The sequence below is a fragment of the Entelurus aequoreus genome, linkage group LG27 (genome assembly GCF_033978785.1).
Source record: "Entelurus aequoreus isolate RoL-2023_Sb linkage group LG27, RoL_Eaeq_v1.1, whole genome shotgun sequence".
Lineage (NCBI taxonomy): Eukaryota > Metazoa > Chordata > Actinopteri > Syngnathiformes > Syngnathidae > Entelurus > Entelurus aequoreus.
In genome coordinates this window covers 31059540-31081044 of record NC_084757.1, presented here as the reverse complement: position 1 = coordinate 31081044, position 21505 = coordinate 31059540, and the positions used below count along the sequence as shown (strand labels likewise).

Sequence of the window (21505 nt, the reverse complement as noted above, 5' to 3'; positions counted from 1 at the left end):
GACGTTTTCAACCGGAAGTGCGGCGGGAAATTTAAAATTGCACTTTATAAGTTAACCCGGCCGTATTGGCATGTGTTGCAATGTTAAGATTTCATCATTGATATATAAACTATCAGACTGCGTGGTCGCTAGTAGTGGCTTTCAGTAGGCCTTTAAGTCTTTGTTACTTAGAATATGCTGCCCAGAATATGTTCCCCATACTAAAGTGTTACCAAAAATATATTACTTGTAAATATTAATTAGGTCGGATCCTTGACTTTGACACCCTCGCTCTAATATATCGGTATACAGCATATATATACAGTTTTTGTCCCTGGTTGCTAAAATGTGAACGTTTGAAAAACACTCTTATTTTTAGCATCCACCCTCTCACTCTTTATTATGAGTGTGTCTCAACACCCTGATTCCTCGCTCCCCCTCCTCTTGACCTTTTTTTTGTGGAAGATGATACGAGGCCCCCAGATGTTGCTTACGACTGACCAATGGTTAGCAGAGAGGGGCCGGATTGGCACGCGCCCACATTGCTCCATCTTTTTAAAAACCAGCGGCCTCCAGCCCGCCACTGGACAACTTCTTTGCTGAGCGGCAACGACACCTCTCCACTTTTCTCTCACACACCTGACGAGGCGGGGGTGGGGGGGGACACGTTCTCTCTGCCGGAGCCTCTCCACTGTGGGATCGCGGAGCAGAATCATCAGAGAGGCGCCATGTCGGGATTAACTACAGTGACTTTACTGCTCTCTTGCATGGTTTCTGGGGCTCTGTGTCAAGGTAAGTGCCCTCGTGTCAATGCCCGTTTTAGATGCCCTAACTGGGAGGGGGGGCTATTGAGAAATGTTTAGTGGTAAGCCCATAGGATGAAGAGCGTGAGCATGGTATTTTGGCTCGTGCTCTCCAATAGTATGTCACCAGCACGCTTCACCAGCAGGCAAGATAACAACACGTGCTGATAGCGTAGGAACTGGGCGCAGTGGTGGTGTTTACCAGCAGGAGGAAACACACAATGAGCATTAGACTTAGACTTAGACAAACTTTAATGTTTCACAAGGGAAATTGTTCAACACAGTAGTTAAGTTACAATGATGGAAAATGTAAGGATGGAAAGGACAATGCAGGTATAAATAGACTAATATAGCTTTAAAAAAATCTAACATATATACGAATATATACATAATATGTGTACTGAATAATTTATATACAGATATATTATATTATGTCTATAACATATAGACAATATAAACCAATGCCCATGTACAATATTACAGTATATACAGTATAAAATAGAGAGTAGGTCCAGCAGGAAATAGAAAAATAGACATTATAAACATTATAAACAAAGAGAAGTAGCTAACATGTTAGGCATGGCAGGCATATAATTGTGCAAACATTCTTAAACATTTTGACACATTTAAACAGTGTTCATTTTTATTGTAATCTTTAGAAAACATGTTTTACACTTCAATCACTACACTACCATTATCGATACAATTATTCAGAATACAACAGCAGTATTCAGGAATATGGTTTCTGTTCATTTCAGTATAATTCCGAAACCAAACATGCAATATGTCTAATAATGCCTGTTTTAATGTATCTGTGTGAGTTTTACTAGAAAACAAATGTTTTGTAAGGTTTGCAAACACAACTTTTTTTTCTTTTTTTTTAATTCAATATGACAGATTCATATTCAGACAGTTCTTAGAATCCTGAGATAACGTGAATGAAGCAATACAAAAATTATTCAAGCATAACTCCTAAACCAAACATGCACTATGTCTAATTATGCCTTTACTGATGTATCTTTGAGTTTTGCTAGAACAATGTGCTTTTGTAAGGGTTGCAAACACAAAAATGTGTTTTTTTACTTAATATGACAGTAATGTTCTTAGAATCCTGAGATAATGCGAATGAAGCAATAAAACATGTATTCAAGCATAACTCCTAAACCAAATATGCAATGTGTCTAATAATGCCTTTATTAATGTATTGTTGTGAATCTTACTTTTTTTATGTCTAATAATGCCTTTATTAATGTATCTTTGACTTTTACTAGAACAATGTGCTTTTATAAGGTTTGCAAACCCAAAAATGTGTTTTTTTAATTCAATATGACAGTAATGTTCTTAGAATCCTGAGATAATGCGAATGAAGCAATAAAAAATGTATTCAAGCATAACTCCTAAACCAAATATGCAATATGTCTAATAATGCCTTTATTAATGTATTGTTGTGAATCTTACTTTTTTTTATGTCTAATAATGCCTTTATTAATGTATCTTTGACTTTTACTAGAACAATGTGCTTTTATAAGGTTTGCAAACCCAAAAATGTGTTTTTTTATTCAATATGACAGTAATGTTCTTAGAATCCTGAGATAATGCGAATGAAGCAATAAAAAATGTATTCAAGCATAACTCCTAACCAAATATGCAATATGTCTAATGATGCCTTTATTAATGTATTGTTGTGAGTTTTACTAGAAAAAAACAGCTTTTGTAAGGTTTGCAAACACAAAAATGTGTTTTTTATTCAATATGACAGTAATGTTCTTAGAATCCTGAGATAATGCGAATGAAGCAATAAACAATTGTTTTCAAGCATAACTCCCAAACCAAATATGCAATTTGTCTAACAATGCCTGTATTAATGTATCCGTGTGAGTTTTACTAGAAAAAAATGTTTTGTAAGGTTTGCAAACACAACTTTAAAATTTTTTTTTTTTTTTAATTCAATATGACGGATTCATATTCAGACAGTTCTTAGAATCCTGAGATAATGCGAATGAAGCAATACAACAATGATTCAAGCATAACTCCTAAACCAAACATGCACTATGTCTAATAATGCTTTTATTGATGTATCTTTGAGTTTTACTAGAACAATGTGCTTTTGTAAGGTTTGCAAACACAAACATGTGTTTTTTTATTCAATATGACAGTAATGTTCTTAGAATCCTGAGATAATGCGAATGAAGCAATAAAACATGTATTCAAGCATAACTCCTAACCAAATATGGAATATGTCTTATAATGCCTTTATTAATGTATTGTTGTGAATCTTACTAGACAAAACAGCTTTTGTAAGGTTTGCAGACACAAAAATGTGTTTTTTTATTCAATATGACAGTAATGTTCTTAGAATCCTGAGATAGTGCGAATGAAGCAATATAAAAATTATTCAAACATAACTCCTAAACCAAATATGCAAATGTGTAATAATGTCCGTATTAATGTATTGTTGTGAGTTTTATTAGAAACATGTGCTTTTGTAAGGTTTGCAAACACAAAAATTTGTTTTTTTATTCAATATGACAGTAATGTGCTTAGAATCCTGAGATAATGCGAATGAAGCAATAAAACATTTCTTCAAGCATAACTCCCAAACCAAATATGCAATATGTCTAATAATGCCTTTATTAATGTATCTGTGTGAGTTTTACTAGAAAAAAATGTTTTGTAAGGTTTGCAAACACAACTTTTTTTTAATTATTTTTTTTTTAAATTCAATGTGACGGATTCATATTCAGACAGTTCTTAGAATCCTGAGATAATGTGAATGAAGCAATACAAAAATTATTCAAGCATAACTCCTAAACCAAACATGCACTATGTCTAATAATGCTTTTATTGATGTATCTTTGAGTTTTACTAGAACAAAGTGCTTTTGTAAGGTTTGCAAATACAAAAATTTGTTTTTTTATTCAATATGACAGTAATGTTCTTAGAATCCTGAGATAATGCGAATGAAGCAATACAAAAATTATTCAAGCATAACTCCTAACCAAATATGCAATATGTCTAATAATGCCTTTATTAGTGTATTGTTGTGAGTTTTACTAGAAAAAAACAGCTTTTGTAAGGTTTGCAAACACAAAAATGTGTTTTTTATTCAATATGACAGTAATGTGCTTAGAATCCTGAGATAATGCGAATGAAGCAATAAACAATTGTTTTCAAGTATAACTCCTAAACCAAATATGCAATATGTCTAATAATGCCTGTATTAATGTATCTGTGTGAGTTTTACTAGCAAAAAATGTTTTGTAAGGTTTGCAAACACAACTTTTAAAAAAAAAAATTTTTTTTAAATTCAATGTGACGGATTCATATTCAGACAGTTCTTAGAATCCTGAGATAATGCGAATGAAGCAATACAAAAATTATTCAAGCATAACTCCTAAACCAAACATGCACTATGTCTAATAATGCCTTTATTGATGTATTTTTGAGTTTTGCTAGAACAATGTGCTTTTGTAAGGTTTGCAAACACAAAAATGTGTTTTTTTATTCAATATGACAGTAATGTGCTTAGAATCCTGAGATAATGCAAATGAAGCAATAAAAAATGTATTCAAGCATAACTCCTAAACCAAATATGCAATATGTCTAATAATGCCTTTATTAGTGTATTGTTGTGAATCTTACTAGAAAAAACAGCTATTGTAAGGTTTGTGAAAACAAAAATGTGTTTTTTAATTCAATATGCCAGTAATGTTCTTAGAATCCTGAGATAATGCGAATGAAGCAATACAAAAATTATTCAAGCATAACTCCTAACCAAATATGCAATATGTCTAATGATGCCTTTATTGATGTATTGTTGTGAGTTTTACTAGAAAAAAACTGCTTTTGTAAGGTTTGCAAACACACAAATGTGTTTTTTATTCAATATGACAGTAATGTTCTTAGAATCCTGAGATAATGCGAATGAAGCAATAAACAATTGTTTTCAAGCATAACTCCCAAACCAAATATGCAATATGTCTCATAATGCCTGTATTAATGTATTGTTGTGAATCTTACTAGAAAAAAATGTTTTGTAAGGTTTGCAAACACAACTTTTTTTAAAAATTTTTTTTAAAAATTCATATGCAGACAGTTCTTAGAATCCTGAGATAATGCGAATGAAGCAATACAAAAATTATTCAAGCATAACTCCTAAACCAAACATGCACTATGTCTAATAATGCTTTTATTGAAGTATCTTCGACTTTTACTAGAACAATGTGCTTTTGTAAGGGTTGCAAACACAAAAATGTGTTTTTTATTCAATATGACAGTAATGTTCTTAGAATCCTGAGATAATGCGAATGAAGCAATAAAACATTTCTTCAAGCATAACTCCTAAACCAAATATGCAATATGTCTAATAGTGCCTTTATTAATGTATTGTTGTGGATCTTACTAGAAAAAACAGCTTTTGTAAGGTTTGTGAACACAAAAATGTGTTTTTTTATTCAACATGACAGTAATGTTCTTAGAATCCTGAGATAATGCGAATGAAGCAATACAAAAATTATTCAAGCATAACTCCTAACCAAATATGCAATATGTCTAATGATGCCTTTATTAATGTATTGTTGTGAGTTTTACTAGAAAAAAACAGCTTTTGTAAGGTTTGCAAACACAAAAATGTGTTTTTTATTCAATATGACAGTAATGTTCTTAGAATCCTGAGATAATGCGAATGAAGCAATACAAAAATTATTCAAGCATAACTCCTAAACCAAACATGCACTATGTCTAATAATGCTTTTATTGATGTATCTTTGACTTTTACTAGAACAATGTGCTTTTGTAAGGTTTGCAAACACAAAAATGTGTTTTTTTATTCAATATGACAGTAATGTTCTTAGAATCCTGAGATAATGCGAATGAAGCAATAAAACATGTATTCAAGCATAACTCCTAACCAAATATGGAATATGTCTTATAATGCCTTTATTAATGTATTGTTGTGAATCTTACCAGAAAAAACAGCTTTTGTAAGGTTTGCAGACACAAAAATGTGTTTTTTTATTCAATATGACAGTAATGTTCTTAGAATCCTGAGATAATGTGAATGAAGCAATACAAAAATTATTCAAGCATAACTCCTAACCAAATATGCAATATGTCTAATGATGCCTTTATTAATGTATTGTTGTGAGTTTTACTAGAAAAAAACAGCTTTTGTAAGGTTTGCAAACACAAAAATGTGTTTTTTATTCAATATGACAGTAATGTTCTTAGAATCCTGAGATAATGCGAATGAAGCAATAAACAATTGTTTTCAAGCATAACTCCCAAACCAAATATGCAATATGTCTAATAATGCCTGTATTAATGTATCTGTGTGAGTTTTACTAGAAAAAAATGTTTTGTAAGGTTTGCAAACACAACTTTTTTTTATTTATTTATTTTTTTAATTCAATATGACAGATTCATATTCAGACAGTTCTTAGAATCCTGAGATAATGCGAATGAAGCAATACAAAAATTATTCAAGCATAACTCCTAAACCAAACATGCACTATGTCTAATTATGCCTTTATTGATGTATCTTTGACTTTTACTAGAACAATGTGCTTTTGTAAGGTTTGCAAACACAAAAATGTGTTTTTTATTCAATATGACAGTATTGTTCTTAGAATCCTGAGATAATGCGAATGAAGCAATACAAAAATTATTCAAGCATAACTCCTAACCAAATATGCAATATGTCTAATAATGCCTTTATTAATGTATTGTTGTGAATCTTACTAGTAAAAACAGCTTTTGTAAGGTTTGTGAACACAAAAATGTGTTTTTTTAATTCAATATGACAGTAATGTTCTTAGAATCCTGAGATAATGCGAATGAAGCAATACAAAAATTATTCAAGCATAACTCCTAAACCAAATATGCAATATGTCTAATGATGCCTTTATTATTGTATTGTTGTGAGTTTTACTAGAAAAAACAGCTTTTGTAAGGTTTGTGAACACAAAAATGTGTTTTTTTATTCAACATGAAAGTAATGTTCTTAGAATCCTGAGATAATGTGAATGAAGCAATAAACAATTGTGTTCAAGCATAACTCCTAAACCAAATATGCAATATGTCTAATAATGCCTGTATTAATGTATCTGTGTGAGTTTTACTAGAAAAAAATGTTTTGTAAGGTTTGCAAACACAACTTTCATATTCAGACAGTTCTTAGAATCCTGAGATAATGCGAATGAAGCAATACAAAAATTATTCAAGCATAACTCCTAAACCAAACATGCACTATGTCTAATAATGCTTTTATTGATGTATCTTTGAGTTTTACTAGAACAATGTGCTTTTGTAAGGTTTGCAAACACAAAAATGTGTTTTTTTATTCAATATGACAGTAATGTTCTTAGAATCCTGAGATAATGCGAATGAAGCAATAAAACATTTCTTCAAGCATAACTCCCAAACCAAATATGCAATATGTCTAATAATGCCTGTATTAATGTATCGTTGTGAGTTTTACTAGAAAAAAAACTTTTGTAAGGTTTGCAAACACAAACATTGTTTTTTTATTCAATATGACAGTATTATTCTTAGAATCCTGAGATAATGCGAATGAAGCAATAAAAAATGTCTTCAAACATAACTCCTAAACCAAATATGCAATATGTCTAATAATGCCTGTATTAATGTATATTTGTGAGTTTTACTAGAACAATGTGCTTTTGTAAGGTTTGCAAACCCAAAAATGTGTTTTTTTAATTCAATATGACAGTAATGTTCTTAGAATCCTGAGATAATGTGAATGAAGCAATAAAACATTTCTTCAAGCATAACTCCTAAACCAAATATGCAAAATGTCTAATAATGCCTGTATTAATGTATCGTTGTGAGTTTTACTAGAAAATGTGCTTTTGTAAGTTTTGCGAACACAAAAATTTGTTTTTTTACTTAATATGACAGTATTGTTCTTAGAATCCTGAGATAATGCGAATGAAGCAATAAAAAATGTATTCAAGTATAACTCCTAACCAAATATGCACTATGTCTAATAATGCTTTTATTGATGTATCTTTGACTTTTAGTAGAACAATGTGCTTTTGTAAGGTTTGCAAACACAAAAATGTGTTTTTTTATTCAATATGACAGTAATGTTCTTAGAATCCTGAGATAATGCAAATGAAGCAATAAAAAATGTATTCAAGCATAACTCCTAAACCAAATATGCAATATGTCTAATAATGCCTTTATTAATGTATTGTTGTGAGTTTTACTAGAAAAAAACAGCTTTTGTAAGGTTTGCAAACACAAAAATGTGTTTTTTATTCAATATGTCAGTAATGTTCTTAGAATCCTGAGATAATGCGAATGAAGCAATAAACAATTGTTTTCAAGCATAACTCCCAAACCAAATATGCAATATGTCTAATAATGCCTGTATTAATGTATCTGTGTGAGTTTTACTAGAAAAAAATGTTTTGTAAGGTTTGCAAACACAACTTAAAATTTTTTTTTTAAATTCAATATGACGGATTCATATTCAGACAGTTCTTAGAATCCTGAGATAATGCGAATGAAGCAATACAACAATTATTCAAGCATAACTCCTAAACCAAACATGCACTATGTCTAATAATGCTTTTATTGATGTATCTTTGAGTTTTACTAGAACAATGTGCTTTTGTAAGGTTTGCAATCACAAAAATGTGTTTTTTTATTCAATATGACAGTAATGTTCTTAGAATCCTGAGATAATGCGAATGAAGCAATAAAACATTTCTTCAAGCATAACTCCTAACCAAATATGGAATATGTCTTATAATGCCTTTATTAATGTATTGTTGTGAATCTTACTAGAAAAAACAGCTTTTGTAAGGTTTGCAGACACAAAAAATTGTTTTTTTATTCAATATGACAGTAATGTTCTTAGCATCCTGAGATAATGCGAATGAAGCAATAAAACATTTCTTCAAGCATAACTCCTAAACCAAATATGCAAAATGTCTAATAATGCCTGTATTAATGAATCGTGAGTTTTACTAGAAAATGTGCTTTTGTAAGTTTTGCGAACACAAAAATTAGTGTTTTTACTTAATATGACAGTAATGTTCTTAGAATCCTGAGATAATGCGAATGAAGCAATAAAAAATGTCTTCAACATAACTCCTAAACCAAATATGCAATATGTCTAATAATGCCTGTATTAATGTGTCTTTGAGTTTAACTAGGACCATGTGCTTTTGTAAGGTTTGCAAACACAAAAATTTATTTTTTATTCAATATGACAGTAATGTTCTTAGAATCCTGAGATAATGCGAATGAAGCAATACAAAAATGATTCAAGCATAACTCCTAAACCAAACATGCAATATGTCTAATAATGCATGTATTAATGTATCTTTGACTTTTACTAGAACAAAGTGGTTTTGTAAGGTTTGCAAACACAAAAATGTGTTTTTTTATTATTCAATATGACAGTAATGTTCTTAGAATCCTGAGATAATGCGAATGAAGCAATAAAATATTTTTTCAAGCATAACTCCTAAACCAAATATGCAATACGTCTAATAATGCCTTTATTAATGTATTGTTGTGAGTTTTACTAGAAAAAACATCTTTTGTAAGGTTTGCAAACACAAAAATGTGTTTTTTATTATTCAATATGACAGTAATGTTCTTAGAATCCTGAGATAATGCGAATGAAGCAATAAAATATTTTTTCAAGCATAACTCCTAAACCAAATATGCAATACGTCTAATAATGCCTTTATTAATGTATTGTTGTGAGTTTTACTAGAAAAAACATCTTTTGTAAGGTTTGCAAACACAAAAATGTGTTTTTTATTATTCAATATGACAGTAATGTTCTTAGAATCCTGAGATAATGCGAATGAAGCAATAAAATATTTTTTCAAGCATAACTCCTAAACCAAATATGCAATACGTCTAATAATGCCTTTATTAATGTATTGTTGTGAGTTTTACTAGAAAAAACATCTTTTGTAAGGTTTGCAAACACAAAAATGTGTTTTTTATTATTCAATATGACAGTAATGTTCTTAGAATCCTGAGATAATGCGAATGAAGCAATAAAATATATTTTCAAGCATAACTCCTAAACCAAATATGCAATACGTCTAATAATGCCTTTATTAATGTATTGTTGTGAGTTTTACTAGAAAAAACATCTTTTGTAAGGTTTGCAAACACAAAAATGTGTTTTTTATTATTCAATATGACAGTAATGTTCTTAGAATCCTGAGATAATGCGAATCAAGCAATAAACAATTGTTTTCAAGCATAACTCCTAACCAAATATGCAATAGGTCTAATAATGCCTGTATTAATGTGTCTTTGGGAGTTTTACTAGAAACATGTGCTTTTGTGAGGTTTGCAAACACAAAAATGTGCTTTTTTATTCAATATGACAGTAATGTTCTTAGAATCCTAAGATAATGCGAATGAAGCAATACAAAAATTATTCAAACATAACTCCTAAACCAAACATGCAATATGTCTAATAATGCCTGTATTAATGTATATTTTTGAGTTTTACTAGGAACATGTGCTTTTGTAAGGTTTGCAAACACAAAAATGTATTTTTTATTCAATATGACAGTAATTTTCTTAGAATCCTAAAATAATGCAAATGAAGCAATAAAACATTTCTTCAAGCATAACTCCTAAACCAAACATGCACTATGTCTAATAATGCCTTTATTGATATACTGTATCTTTTTGAGTTTTACTAGAACAATGTGCTTTTGTAAGGTTTGCAAACACAAAAACTTGTTTTTTTATTCAATATGACAGTAATGTTCTTAGAATCCTGAGATAATGCAAAGGAAGCAATACAAAAATTATTCAAACATAACTCCTAAACCAAACATGCAATTTGTCTAATAATGCCTGTATTAATGTATTGTTGTGAGTTTTATTAGAAACATGTGCTTTTGTAAGGTTTGCAAACACAAAAATGCGTTTTTTTATTCAATATGACAGTAATGTTCTTAGAATCATGAGATAATGCGAATGAAGCAATAAAACATTTCTTCAAGCATAACTCCTAAACCAAATATGCAATATGTCTAATAATGCATGTATTAATGAATCGTTGTGAGTTTTACTAGAAAATGTGCTTCTGTAAGTTTTGCGAACACAAAAATGTGTTTTTTTACTTAATATGACAGTATTAGTAATGCGAATGAAGCAATAAAAAATGTCTTCAACATAACTCCTAAACCAAATATGCAATATGTCTAATAATGCCTGTATTAATGTATCTTTGACTTTTACTAGGAACATGTGCTTTTGTAAGGTTTGCAAACACAAAAATGTATTTTTTATTTAATATGACAGTAATTTTCTTAGAATCCTGAGATAATGCGAATGAAGCAATACAAAAATGATTCAAGCATAACTCCTAAACCAAACATGCAATATGTCTAATAATGCCTGTATTGATGTATCTTTGAGTTTTACTAGGAACATGTGCTTTTGTAAGGTTTGCAAACACAAAAATGCGTTTTTTTTATTCAATATGACAGTAATGTTCTTAGAATCCTGAGATAATGCGAATGAAGCAATAACAGTTTTCTTCAAGCATAAACCTAAACCAAACATGCAATATGTGTAGCAATACCTGTATAAATGTATCTTTGTGAGTTTTACTAGAAACATGTGCTTTTGTAATGGCAAACACAAAACTTTGTTTTTTATTCAATGGGACAGTAATGTTCTTATAATCCTGAGATAATGCGAATCAGAATCAGAAACAGAAATACTTTATTAATTAAAAATTTCAGCACAATCCCATTCAAGGTCAGACAAACATTACAAGGAGACAGAACAGGGTCAAACATTACAGGGAGACAGAACAGGATCGCTGACGGGTCTGCCAACTTCCAGCGGCCCTTACAAAAAAGGTGAGATACAGATAAACAATGGGGGGGGGGGGGGGGGGAGAATTTCTTCAAGCATAACTCCTAAACCAAACATGCAAAATGTCTTATAATGCCTGTATTAATGTGTCTTTGTGTGTTTTAGTAGAAAAATGTGCTTTTGTAAGATTTGCAAACTCAAAAATGTGTTTTAATTCAATATGACAGTAATGTTCTTAGAATCCTGAGATAATGCAAATGAAGCAATACAAAATTTATTCAAGCATAACTCCTAAACCAAATATGCAGTATGTCTAATAATGCCTTTATTAATGTACTGTTGTGAATCTTACTAGAAAAAACAGCTTTTGTAAGGTTTGCAAACACAAAAATGTGTTTTTTTATTCAATATGACAGTAATGTTGTTAGAATCCTGAGATAATGCGAATGAAGCAATAACACATTTCTTCAAGCAAAACTCCTAAACCAAACATGCACTATGTTTAATAATGCATGTATTAATGTATCTTTGTGAGTTTTACTAGAAAATGTGCTTTTGTAAGGTTTGCAAACACAAAAATGTGTTTTTTTATTCAATGTGACAGTAATGTTCTTAGAATCCTGAGATAATGCGAATGAAGCAATAAAACATTTCTTCAAGCATAACTCCTAAACCAAATATGCAATATGTCTAATAATGCCTTTATTAATGCATTGTTGTGAGTTTTACTAGAAAAAACATCTTTTGTAAGGTTTGCAAACACAAAAATGTGTTTTTTTATTATTCAATATGACAGTAATGTTCTTAGAATCCTGAGATAATGCGAATGAAGCAATACAAAAATTATTCAAGCATAACTCCTAAACAAATATGCAATATGTCTAATGATGCCTTTATTAATGTATTGTTGTGAGGTTTACTAGAAAAAAACAGCTTTTGTAAGGTTTGCAAACACAAAAATGTGTTTTTTTATTCAATATGACAGTAATGTTCTTAGAATCCTGAGATAATGCGAATGAAGCAATAAAACATTTCTTCAAGCATAACTCCTAAACCAAATATGCAGTAGGTCTAATAATGCCTATATTAATGAATCGTTGTGAGTTTTACTAGAAAATGTGCTTTTGTAAGGTTTGTGACCACAAAAATTTGTTTTTTATTCAATATGACAGTAATGTTCTTAGAATCCTGAGATAATGCGAATGAAGCAATACAAAATGTCTTCAACATAACTCCTAAACCAAACATGCAATATGTCTAATAATGCCTGTATTAATGTATCTTTGACTTTTAGTAGAACAATGTGCTTTTGTAAGGTTTACAAACACAAAAATTTGTTTTTTTTATTCAATATGACAGTAATGTTCTTAGAATCCTGAGATAATGCGAATCAAGCAATACAACATTTATTCAAGCATAACTCCTAAACCAAACATGCAATATGTCTAATAATGCCTGTATTATCGTATCGTTGTGAGTTTTACTAGAAAAAAAAACATTTTGTAAGGTTTGCAAACCCAAAAATGTGTTTTTTATTCAATATGACAGTAATGTTCTTAAATCCTGAGATAATGCGAATGAAGCAATAAAAACATTCTTCCAGCATAACTCCTAAACCAAATATGCAAGATGTCTAATAATGCCTGTATTAATGTATCTTTGTGAGTTTTACTAGAAACATGTGCTTTTGTAAGGTTTGCAAACACACAAACATTTGTTTTTTATTCAATATGACAGTAATGTTCTTAGAATCCTGAGATAATGCAAATGAAGCAATAAAACATTTCTTCAAGCATAACTCCTAAACCAAATATGCAATATGTCTAATAATGCCTTTATTGATGTAACTTTGAGTTTTACTAAAACAATGTGCACACACATTTGTTTTTTTTTATTCAATATGACAGTAATGTTCTTAGAATCCTGAGATAATGCGAATGAAGCAATAAAACATTTCTTCAAGCATAACTCCTAAACCAAACATACAATATGTCTTATAATGCATTTATCAATGTTTCTTTGTGAGTTTTTCGAGAAAAATGGGCTTTTGTAAGGTTTGCAAACACAAAAATTTGTTTTTTATTCAATAAAAACTTTGGTGTAAAAATAAACAATTTTTTTTTTTTTTTAAAAGTGCCCCTCTAGACGGGTCTGTTCTTCTTATTTTTCTTTTTATTTAATACCAATATATATATTTTTCTTATACACATGAATAAACATGCCTTATAAAAATATTTATGGTGCTGTTTTTAGCACGTTTGTTTGTTTGCTCTTTACAAGCTCTGCCTAGCAACAAGTTACTGGGTGAATGTTCCAGTTAAAATACATTTGTGGATGTACTATTCTTGATTGCAGGTACCAAAACTCAAGGCCCACGGGCCACATTCATTCCATCAGGTCATGTTATTGCGCAATAGACTCACTTATTTTAGCTTGCTTAATTAATGCAGTAGTCATTTTAATTTTTGCATGAATAAATAACAATTGACATTGTTTCACATTGAAAACCTGACGTTTGGGGGTACCCGAAACCCGAATGGGGCCTGCAATGAAAACTAATATTTTATTTGAGTTTTAATACAATTTCACACTAATTTCTGTTGTTTGTACTATTGTGACATAATAACAATGTTAAAAAAATAAAATAAATAAATTCAAATATAGTGAAGTCTAACTGGATTTGAAGACCTAAGCAAACATTTCACAAAGGCCATTAATGAATGACCAGAATGGAAGAAGTGAGTCCCTAAATAGTCACCCTAGGCAGGACAAGTTCCAAACTTCAAATTGCATTGGCACCCTAAGCAGGAAATCCATAGTAAAAGTTGCAATGAAGTTTAATTTGTCCTCGGTTCACCCTCTCAATGCAGAGCCAGTAGCACCGTTCTATATTAATCCAGTCACCTTGGGAACAATAACCATAAACCCAAATGCCACCTGCTGGCCTGGAGTCCGGCTAAATGAGAAAATGGAAGAAAGGAATAGGCTTTTTTTTTTCTCCACGAGTTGCTCCCCTTCTTCTTAATCATCATCCCACTTTTTACTCCGACGGTGCACCTTTAAACTTCAAGGTTTACGAGTTGTTTTGCTATTTGAAGGCGGCCAGCTGCTTATGCCGGCTAAAGAGCTAAAAGAGGACCTACCTTTGAGGCCTTTTCAACACCCCCACCAGAGACGGTCTTTAGCTGTAACGATCCCTTGGTTTAGTTTTTGACTCCTTCATTCATTTTTTTCATCCATCCATTCATCCATTTTCTACCGCTTATTCCCTTCGGGGTATTTATTTCAGGCAATGACATAAAAAAGTACAAAGTTGACAACACATAATAATATATATCTATTCTATGTGTCATACTTGATCATTTCGCGATATTGACATATTTTTGCTGAAAGGATTTAGTAGAGAACGACGACGGTAAAGATCGCAACTTTTGGTATCTGACAAAAAAAAGCCTTGCCCCTACCGGAAGTAGCGTGACGTAGTCAGTTGAACATTTCCGCAAAGTTCCCTATTGTTTACAGTGATGGCGGCCAGAAGGGAGAGCGAATCGGACCGAGAAAGCGACGATTTCCCCATTAATTTGAGCGAGGATGAAAGATTTGTGGATGAGGAAAGTGCAAGTGAAGGACTAGAGGGCAGTGGAAGCGATTCAGATAGGGAAGATGCTGTGAGAGCCGGGTGGGACCTGATATTCAGCTGGGAATGACTACAACAGTAAATAAACACAAGACATATATATACTCTATTAGCCACAACACAACCAGGCTTATATTTAATATGCCACAAATTAATCCCGCATAACAAACACCTAGGTCAGGGGTCGGCAACCCGCGGCTCTAGAGCCGCATGCGGCTCTTTAGCGCCGCCCTAGTGGCTCTCTGAAGCTTTTTCAAAAATGTATGAAAAATGGAAAAAGATGAGGGGAAAAAATATATATTTTTTGTTTTAATATGGTTACTGTAGGAGGACAAACATGACATAAACCTCCCTAATTGTTATAAAGCACACTGTTTGTATTAAACATGCTTCACTGATTCGAGTATTTGGCGAGCGCCGTTTTGTCTTACTAATTTTGGCGGTCCTTGAACTCACCTTAGTTTGTTTACAATGTATAACTTTCTCCGACTTTCTAGGACGTATTTTATGCCACTTCTTTTTCTGTCTCATTTCGTCCGCCAAACTTTTAACGTTGTGCGTGAATACACAAAGGTGAGTTTTGTTGATGTTATTGACTTGTGTGGAGTGATAATCAGACATATTTGGTCACTGCATGACTGCAAGCTAATCGATGCTAACATGCTATTTAGGCTAGCTGTATGTACATATTGCATCATTATGCCTCATTTGTAGCTATATTTGAGCTCATTTAGTTTCCTTTAAGTCATCTTAATTCAATGTATATCTCATGACACACTATCTGTTTGTATTATGGCTTCTAATTTGTTGCGGCTCCAGACAGATTTGTTTTTGTATTTTTGCTCCAATGTGGCTCTTTCAACATTTTGGGTTGCCGACCCCTGACCTAGGTGTTTGTTATGCTAGCTCCCCAGCTCCTAGCTACTAGCTCCCGTCCATATAACCCGCCAATACAATTCAAACACCTGCACAACACACACAATCACTCAGCCCAAAGGACCGTTCACCTAACCCAAGGTTCATAAAGCTTAAATATTTAACCAAAGTTACGTACGTGACACGCACGTACGGGCAAGCGATCAAATGTTTGGAAGCGCGCGGGTGGGACCTGATATTCAGCTGGGAATGACTACAACAGTAAATAAACACAAGACATATATATACTCTATTAGCCACAACACAACCAGGCTTATATTTAATATGCCACAAATGAATCCCGCATAAAAACATCTAGGTGTTTGTTATGCTAGCTCCTAGCTCCTAGCTACTAGCTCCCGTCCATATAACCCGCCAATACTATTCAAACACCTGCACAACAGCCCAATACTTCCGGTTCAACCATTGACGTCACGCGCATACGTCATCATCCAAAGGAGTTTTCAACCGGAAGTTTAGCGGGAAATTTAAAATGTCACTTTATAAGTTAACCCGGCCGTATTGGCATGTGTTGCAATGTTTAGATTTCATCATTGATATATAAACTATCAGACTGCGTGGTCGGTAGTAGTGGCTTTCAGTAGGCCTTTAATTCAGTGGCGTGTTTGATCCGTTTCACATAATAAAAGAGTCAAAAATCAAATAGTCTATAATTAACAAAATCTAATAGTATGAACAATGCCAACACTGTCATAAACATGTGCCAAACGACAAACACATTTTGGAAGAATATTTGCACCGCAACACGACATAAACACTACACAACAAATTCCCAGAATTGCCTGCAGCACCAACTCTTCCGGGACGCTACAATAGAAACAAGCGCCATTGGTGGATCTACACCTAACATCCACTGCAATGATACCACGTACAATAGCGTATCTAGTCGCTAGATACGCTATTGTACGTGGTATCGATGCATCGATATTTTTTAACATCTTCTTTCGTTTTTTTTCATTTGAATTATGTTTATAAACTCAGGAAATATGTCCCCGGGACACATGAGGACTTTGAATATGACCAATGTATGATCCTGTAACGACTTGGTATCGGATTGATACCCAAATTTGTGGTATCATCCAAAACTAATGTAAAGTATGAAACAACAGAAGAATAAGTGATTATTACATTTTAACAGAAGTGTAGATAGAACATGTTAGAAGAGAAAGTAAGCAGATATTAACAGTAAATGAACAAGTAGATTAATAATTCATTTGTCCCTTATAATGTTGACAAAATAATAGATTGATAAATGACACAATATGTTACTGCATATGTCAGCAGACTAATTAGGAGCCTTTGTTTACTTACTTACTAATAAAAGACAAGTTGTCTTGTATGTTCACTATTTTATTTAAGGACAAAATTGAAATAAGAAACATGTTTTTAATGTACCGTAAGATTTTTGTTAAAATAAAGCCAATAATGACATTTTTTGTGGTCCCCTTTATTTAGAAAGGTACCAAAAAGTACCGAAATATTGGTATCGGGACAACACTAACACACACACACCGAGCACCCACTGGCAGAATTGTAGATCGGTGCCTATGGATCCATGAGCTGCTACAGTACACATAGAAAATGCTGGGTTATTTTCATAACCCAATTTATGAGTTGCGAGTGTTGGGTTAAATTTTTGAGTTTTTTTGATGAAGAGCAATCAATTTTCTGGGTTATAAAGGTATTATTTTAACTCCATTTTTTTTTCTTTTTTCCATAAAGAAATACAATCATGTGTACTGCAGACTGTATTGATCTATATTGATATATAATGTATATATTGTGTTTTTTATGTTGATTTAATTTTAAAAAATAAAAAATAAAATAAAAAAATAAAAAATTCAATTTCTTGCGCGGCCCGGTACCAATCTGTCGGTGGTTGGGGACCACTGATATACTGTATATATAACATGTAAATATTACATATATGTTATATTTTATATTGCTTCTACTGTACATTTTTAGTCTACTTTATACCTGCATTATCCTTTCCATCCTTACACTTTCCAACCTTTGTAATGGAGCTACTGTGTGGATCATTAAAGTTTGTCTAAGTCTTTATTTGCTTGCAGGCAACAGTTACGACGGCTACTAATTTGATCCCTGAGCTACGCTTTGCCTTTTTGTTTGCCGGTTTACATGCTTAGCTTTTCTTGTTCGCCATTCTGTTTTTGTTTGTATCCCGCATGATTTATGGACAATGAATCATTTCCTTACCTGCACCTTGCCTCCGGAGGGCCGTCTGCATCCTGGGAGAATGATTCACGCAGTAAAATGCGACCCCGCCGTGACTACTATGACCATACACGGCATTTCTTGTAAAAAAAAAAAAAAAAGGATCTCATATCTTGCCTTTGAGTATATTTTAATGGAATGAAACAATAATCTTGATCAGTAATTGGGAAGGAGTAGGACAAACCAGCAGTAAAATGTATAATTTTTAACCAACTATTGTGTTAAGGAGCGCTAGATTGCGCAACCCAATAGTTGAGTTTGGAATAACCCAACATTGTTGTGAGCATAACTCAGTTTTTTTGTTAAATAAAATCAACCCAATAGTTGGGTGATGAATCAACCAACATTGAGTTAGGGTACCGCGATACTAATGAATCATTTTCGGTACTATGCTGTCTCTGAAACGTACTGGTCCATATGTTTAATGTACCCTAAGATTTTTTGTTGAAATAAAGCCAATAATGCAAATTTTTTGTGGTCCCCTTTATTTAGAAAAGTACCGAAAAGTATCAAAATAATTTTAGTACCGGTACCGGTACCAAAATATTGGCATCGTTACAACACTACATTGAGTTAGCATTAACTCAACTTTTGGGTTAAATAATTCAACCCAATAGTTTGATTGGGAGAAACCTACTGAAAGCCACTACTACCGACCACGCAGTCTGATAGTTTATATATCAATGATGAAATCTTAACATTGCAACACATGCCAATACGGCCGGGTTAACTTATAAAGTGCAATTTTAAATTTCCCGCTAAACTTCCGGTCGAAAACGCCTTTGGATGATGACGTATGCGCGTGACGTAGCCAGTGAAACAGAAGTAGCGGTACCCCATTGAATCCAATACAAAATAGCTCTGTTTTCATCTCATAATTCCACAGTATTCTGGACATCTATGTTGGTGAATCTTTTGCAATTTGTTTAATGAACAATGGAGACAGCAAGGAAGAAAGTTGTAGGTGGGATCGGTCGCTAGCCACCGACCGCACGGATGATCGTGGTGAAGTCATTCGTCCTTCCGTCGATCGCTGGAACGCAGGTGAGCACGGGTGTTGATGAGCAGATGAGGGCTGGCTGGCGTAGGTGGAGCGCTAATGTTTTTAGCATAGCTCTGTGAGGTCCCGTTATACTAAGTTAGCTTCAATGGCGTCGTTAGCAACAGCATTTTTAAGCTTCGCCAGGCTGGAAAGCATTAACCGTGTATTTACATGTCCCTGGTTTAATAGTATTGTTGATTTTCTGTCTATCCTTCCAGTCAGGGATTTATTTATTTTGTTTCTATATGCAGTTAAGCACGATGCTATCACGTTAGCTCCGTAGCTAAGTTAGCTTCAATGGCATCGTTAGCAACAGCATTTTTAAGCTTCGCCAGGCTGGAAAGCATTAACCGTGTATTTACAGGTCCATGGTTTAATAGTATTGTTGATCTTCTGTCTATCCTTCCAGTCAGGGATTTCTTTATTTAGTTTCTATATGCAGTTAAGCACGATGCTATCACGTTAGCTCCGTAGCTAAAGTGTTTCGTCGATGTATTGTCGTGGAGATAAAAGTCACTGTGAATGTCCATTTCGCGTTCTCTACTCTCATTTTCAAGAGGATATAGTATCCGAGGTGGTTTAAAATACAAATCCGGGATCCACAATAAAAAAAGGAGAAAGTGTGGAATCCAATGAGCCAGCTTGTACCTAAGTTACGGTCAGAGCGAAAAAAGATATGTCTTGCACTGCATTCTAGTCCGTCACTCTAACGTTCCTCATCCACAAATCTTTCATCCTCGCTCAAATTAATGGGGTAATCGTCGCTTTCTCGGTCCGAATCGCTCTAGCTGCATTGTAAACAATAGGAAAATATGAGGAGGCGATCAACTGACTACGTCACGCTACTTCCGGTGGGGGCAAGGTTTTTTTTTATCAGAGACCAAAAGTTGCGATCTTTATCGTCGTTGTTCTATACTAAATCCTTTCAGTAAAAGTATGGCAAAATCGCGAAACGATCACGATCTGCTATCCCCGTTTAAATAAAAAAAAATGTCATTTTCAGTAGGCCTGTGCACAGAAAATACTTGACAAAAACCTCAAAAAATCGTGCAGCTGATGCATCATTAGTTAATGTCAGGAGCAAAATTGCACATCTTAATGAGGCACAGATGCTTTAGGAATCCAAACTTGGGAGATTTGAGCGAAAGGAAAAATAAAAGAGCAGACATTGTTGCGACCACGCACACATCGGAGAACACGCCGGCCAAAGGCGTAAACAGCTTCCATATGACATGGCAGGGAGATCCTCCCCTCCACAGGGCCCACACACACCACTGCCATGGTTGCCCTCACGCTGCGGCATGAAGAGGTTGTCAGCCGGTCTGCTTTAAATAATACTCTAACCTCGCCATTTTGGCAGTCTTCACCTGATCCAGTGAGTTATGCAACACTTTACTTCTCCTGGAATATATTCAGCATGCTGCAGGCCTCCATACTGTACATCTGGCACAATCATACCCGATGTGACAGAAAAGCATCAAGGCTGCAGTAGCATAGTTTAAAAAAAAAAAAAAAAAAAAAAGGGGGAAAAAAAAAGCTCATTTTCCGCACGTTACCCTTTTCTTTATTCGCACCATTTCAGGAGCATGATGTACAGTACAGGCCAAAAGTTTGGACACACTTTCTCATTCAATGTGTTTTTTTTATTTTCATGACTATTTACATTGTAGATCAGGGGTCCCCAAACTACGGACCGCCAGCGTCCAAAATCCGGCCCGCGGGAAGTCCTAAGTTGAAAAAAAATTAATACAAAAAATACAAATATTTTTTTTAAATAATTTTTTTAATAAAATCTGTCTCCTAGCCGCTCTGGCAAATCATATTAGTTAAAGTTAAAGTATCAATGATTGTCACACACACACACTAGGTGTGGCGAAATTATTATCTGCATTTGACCCACCACCCTTGATCACCCCCTGAGAGGGGAGGGGAGCAGTGAGCAGCAGCAGTGGCCGCGCCCGGGATATTGTCTAAAAATGCATTTTTCCATCCATAACGTGACATCAAGTGCGCATTCTTTTAGTCAATTAGTGCGCG

At 33.3% G+C, this 21505-nt stretch overlaps 1 protein-coding gene across 1 annotated transcript in view; it reads left to right on the top strand.

Annotated features, from left to right (window-relative positions):
• The first annotated feature begins 478 nt into the window (after positions 1-478).
• cilp2 (cartilage intermediate layer protein 2) overlaps positions 479-21505 on the top strand; it is a 75254-nt gene continuing 54227 nt past the window's right edge. The window contains exon 1 of the mRNA XM_062038624.1: positions 479-771. Within this exon, the coding sequence (XP_061894608.1) occupies positions 483-771 (289 nt within the window). The 5' untranslated portion in view covers positions 479-482. The remainder of the gene's footprint in view (positions 772-21505) is intronic.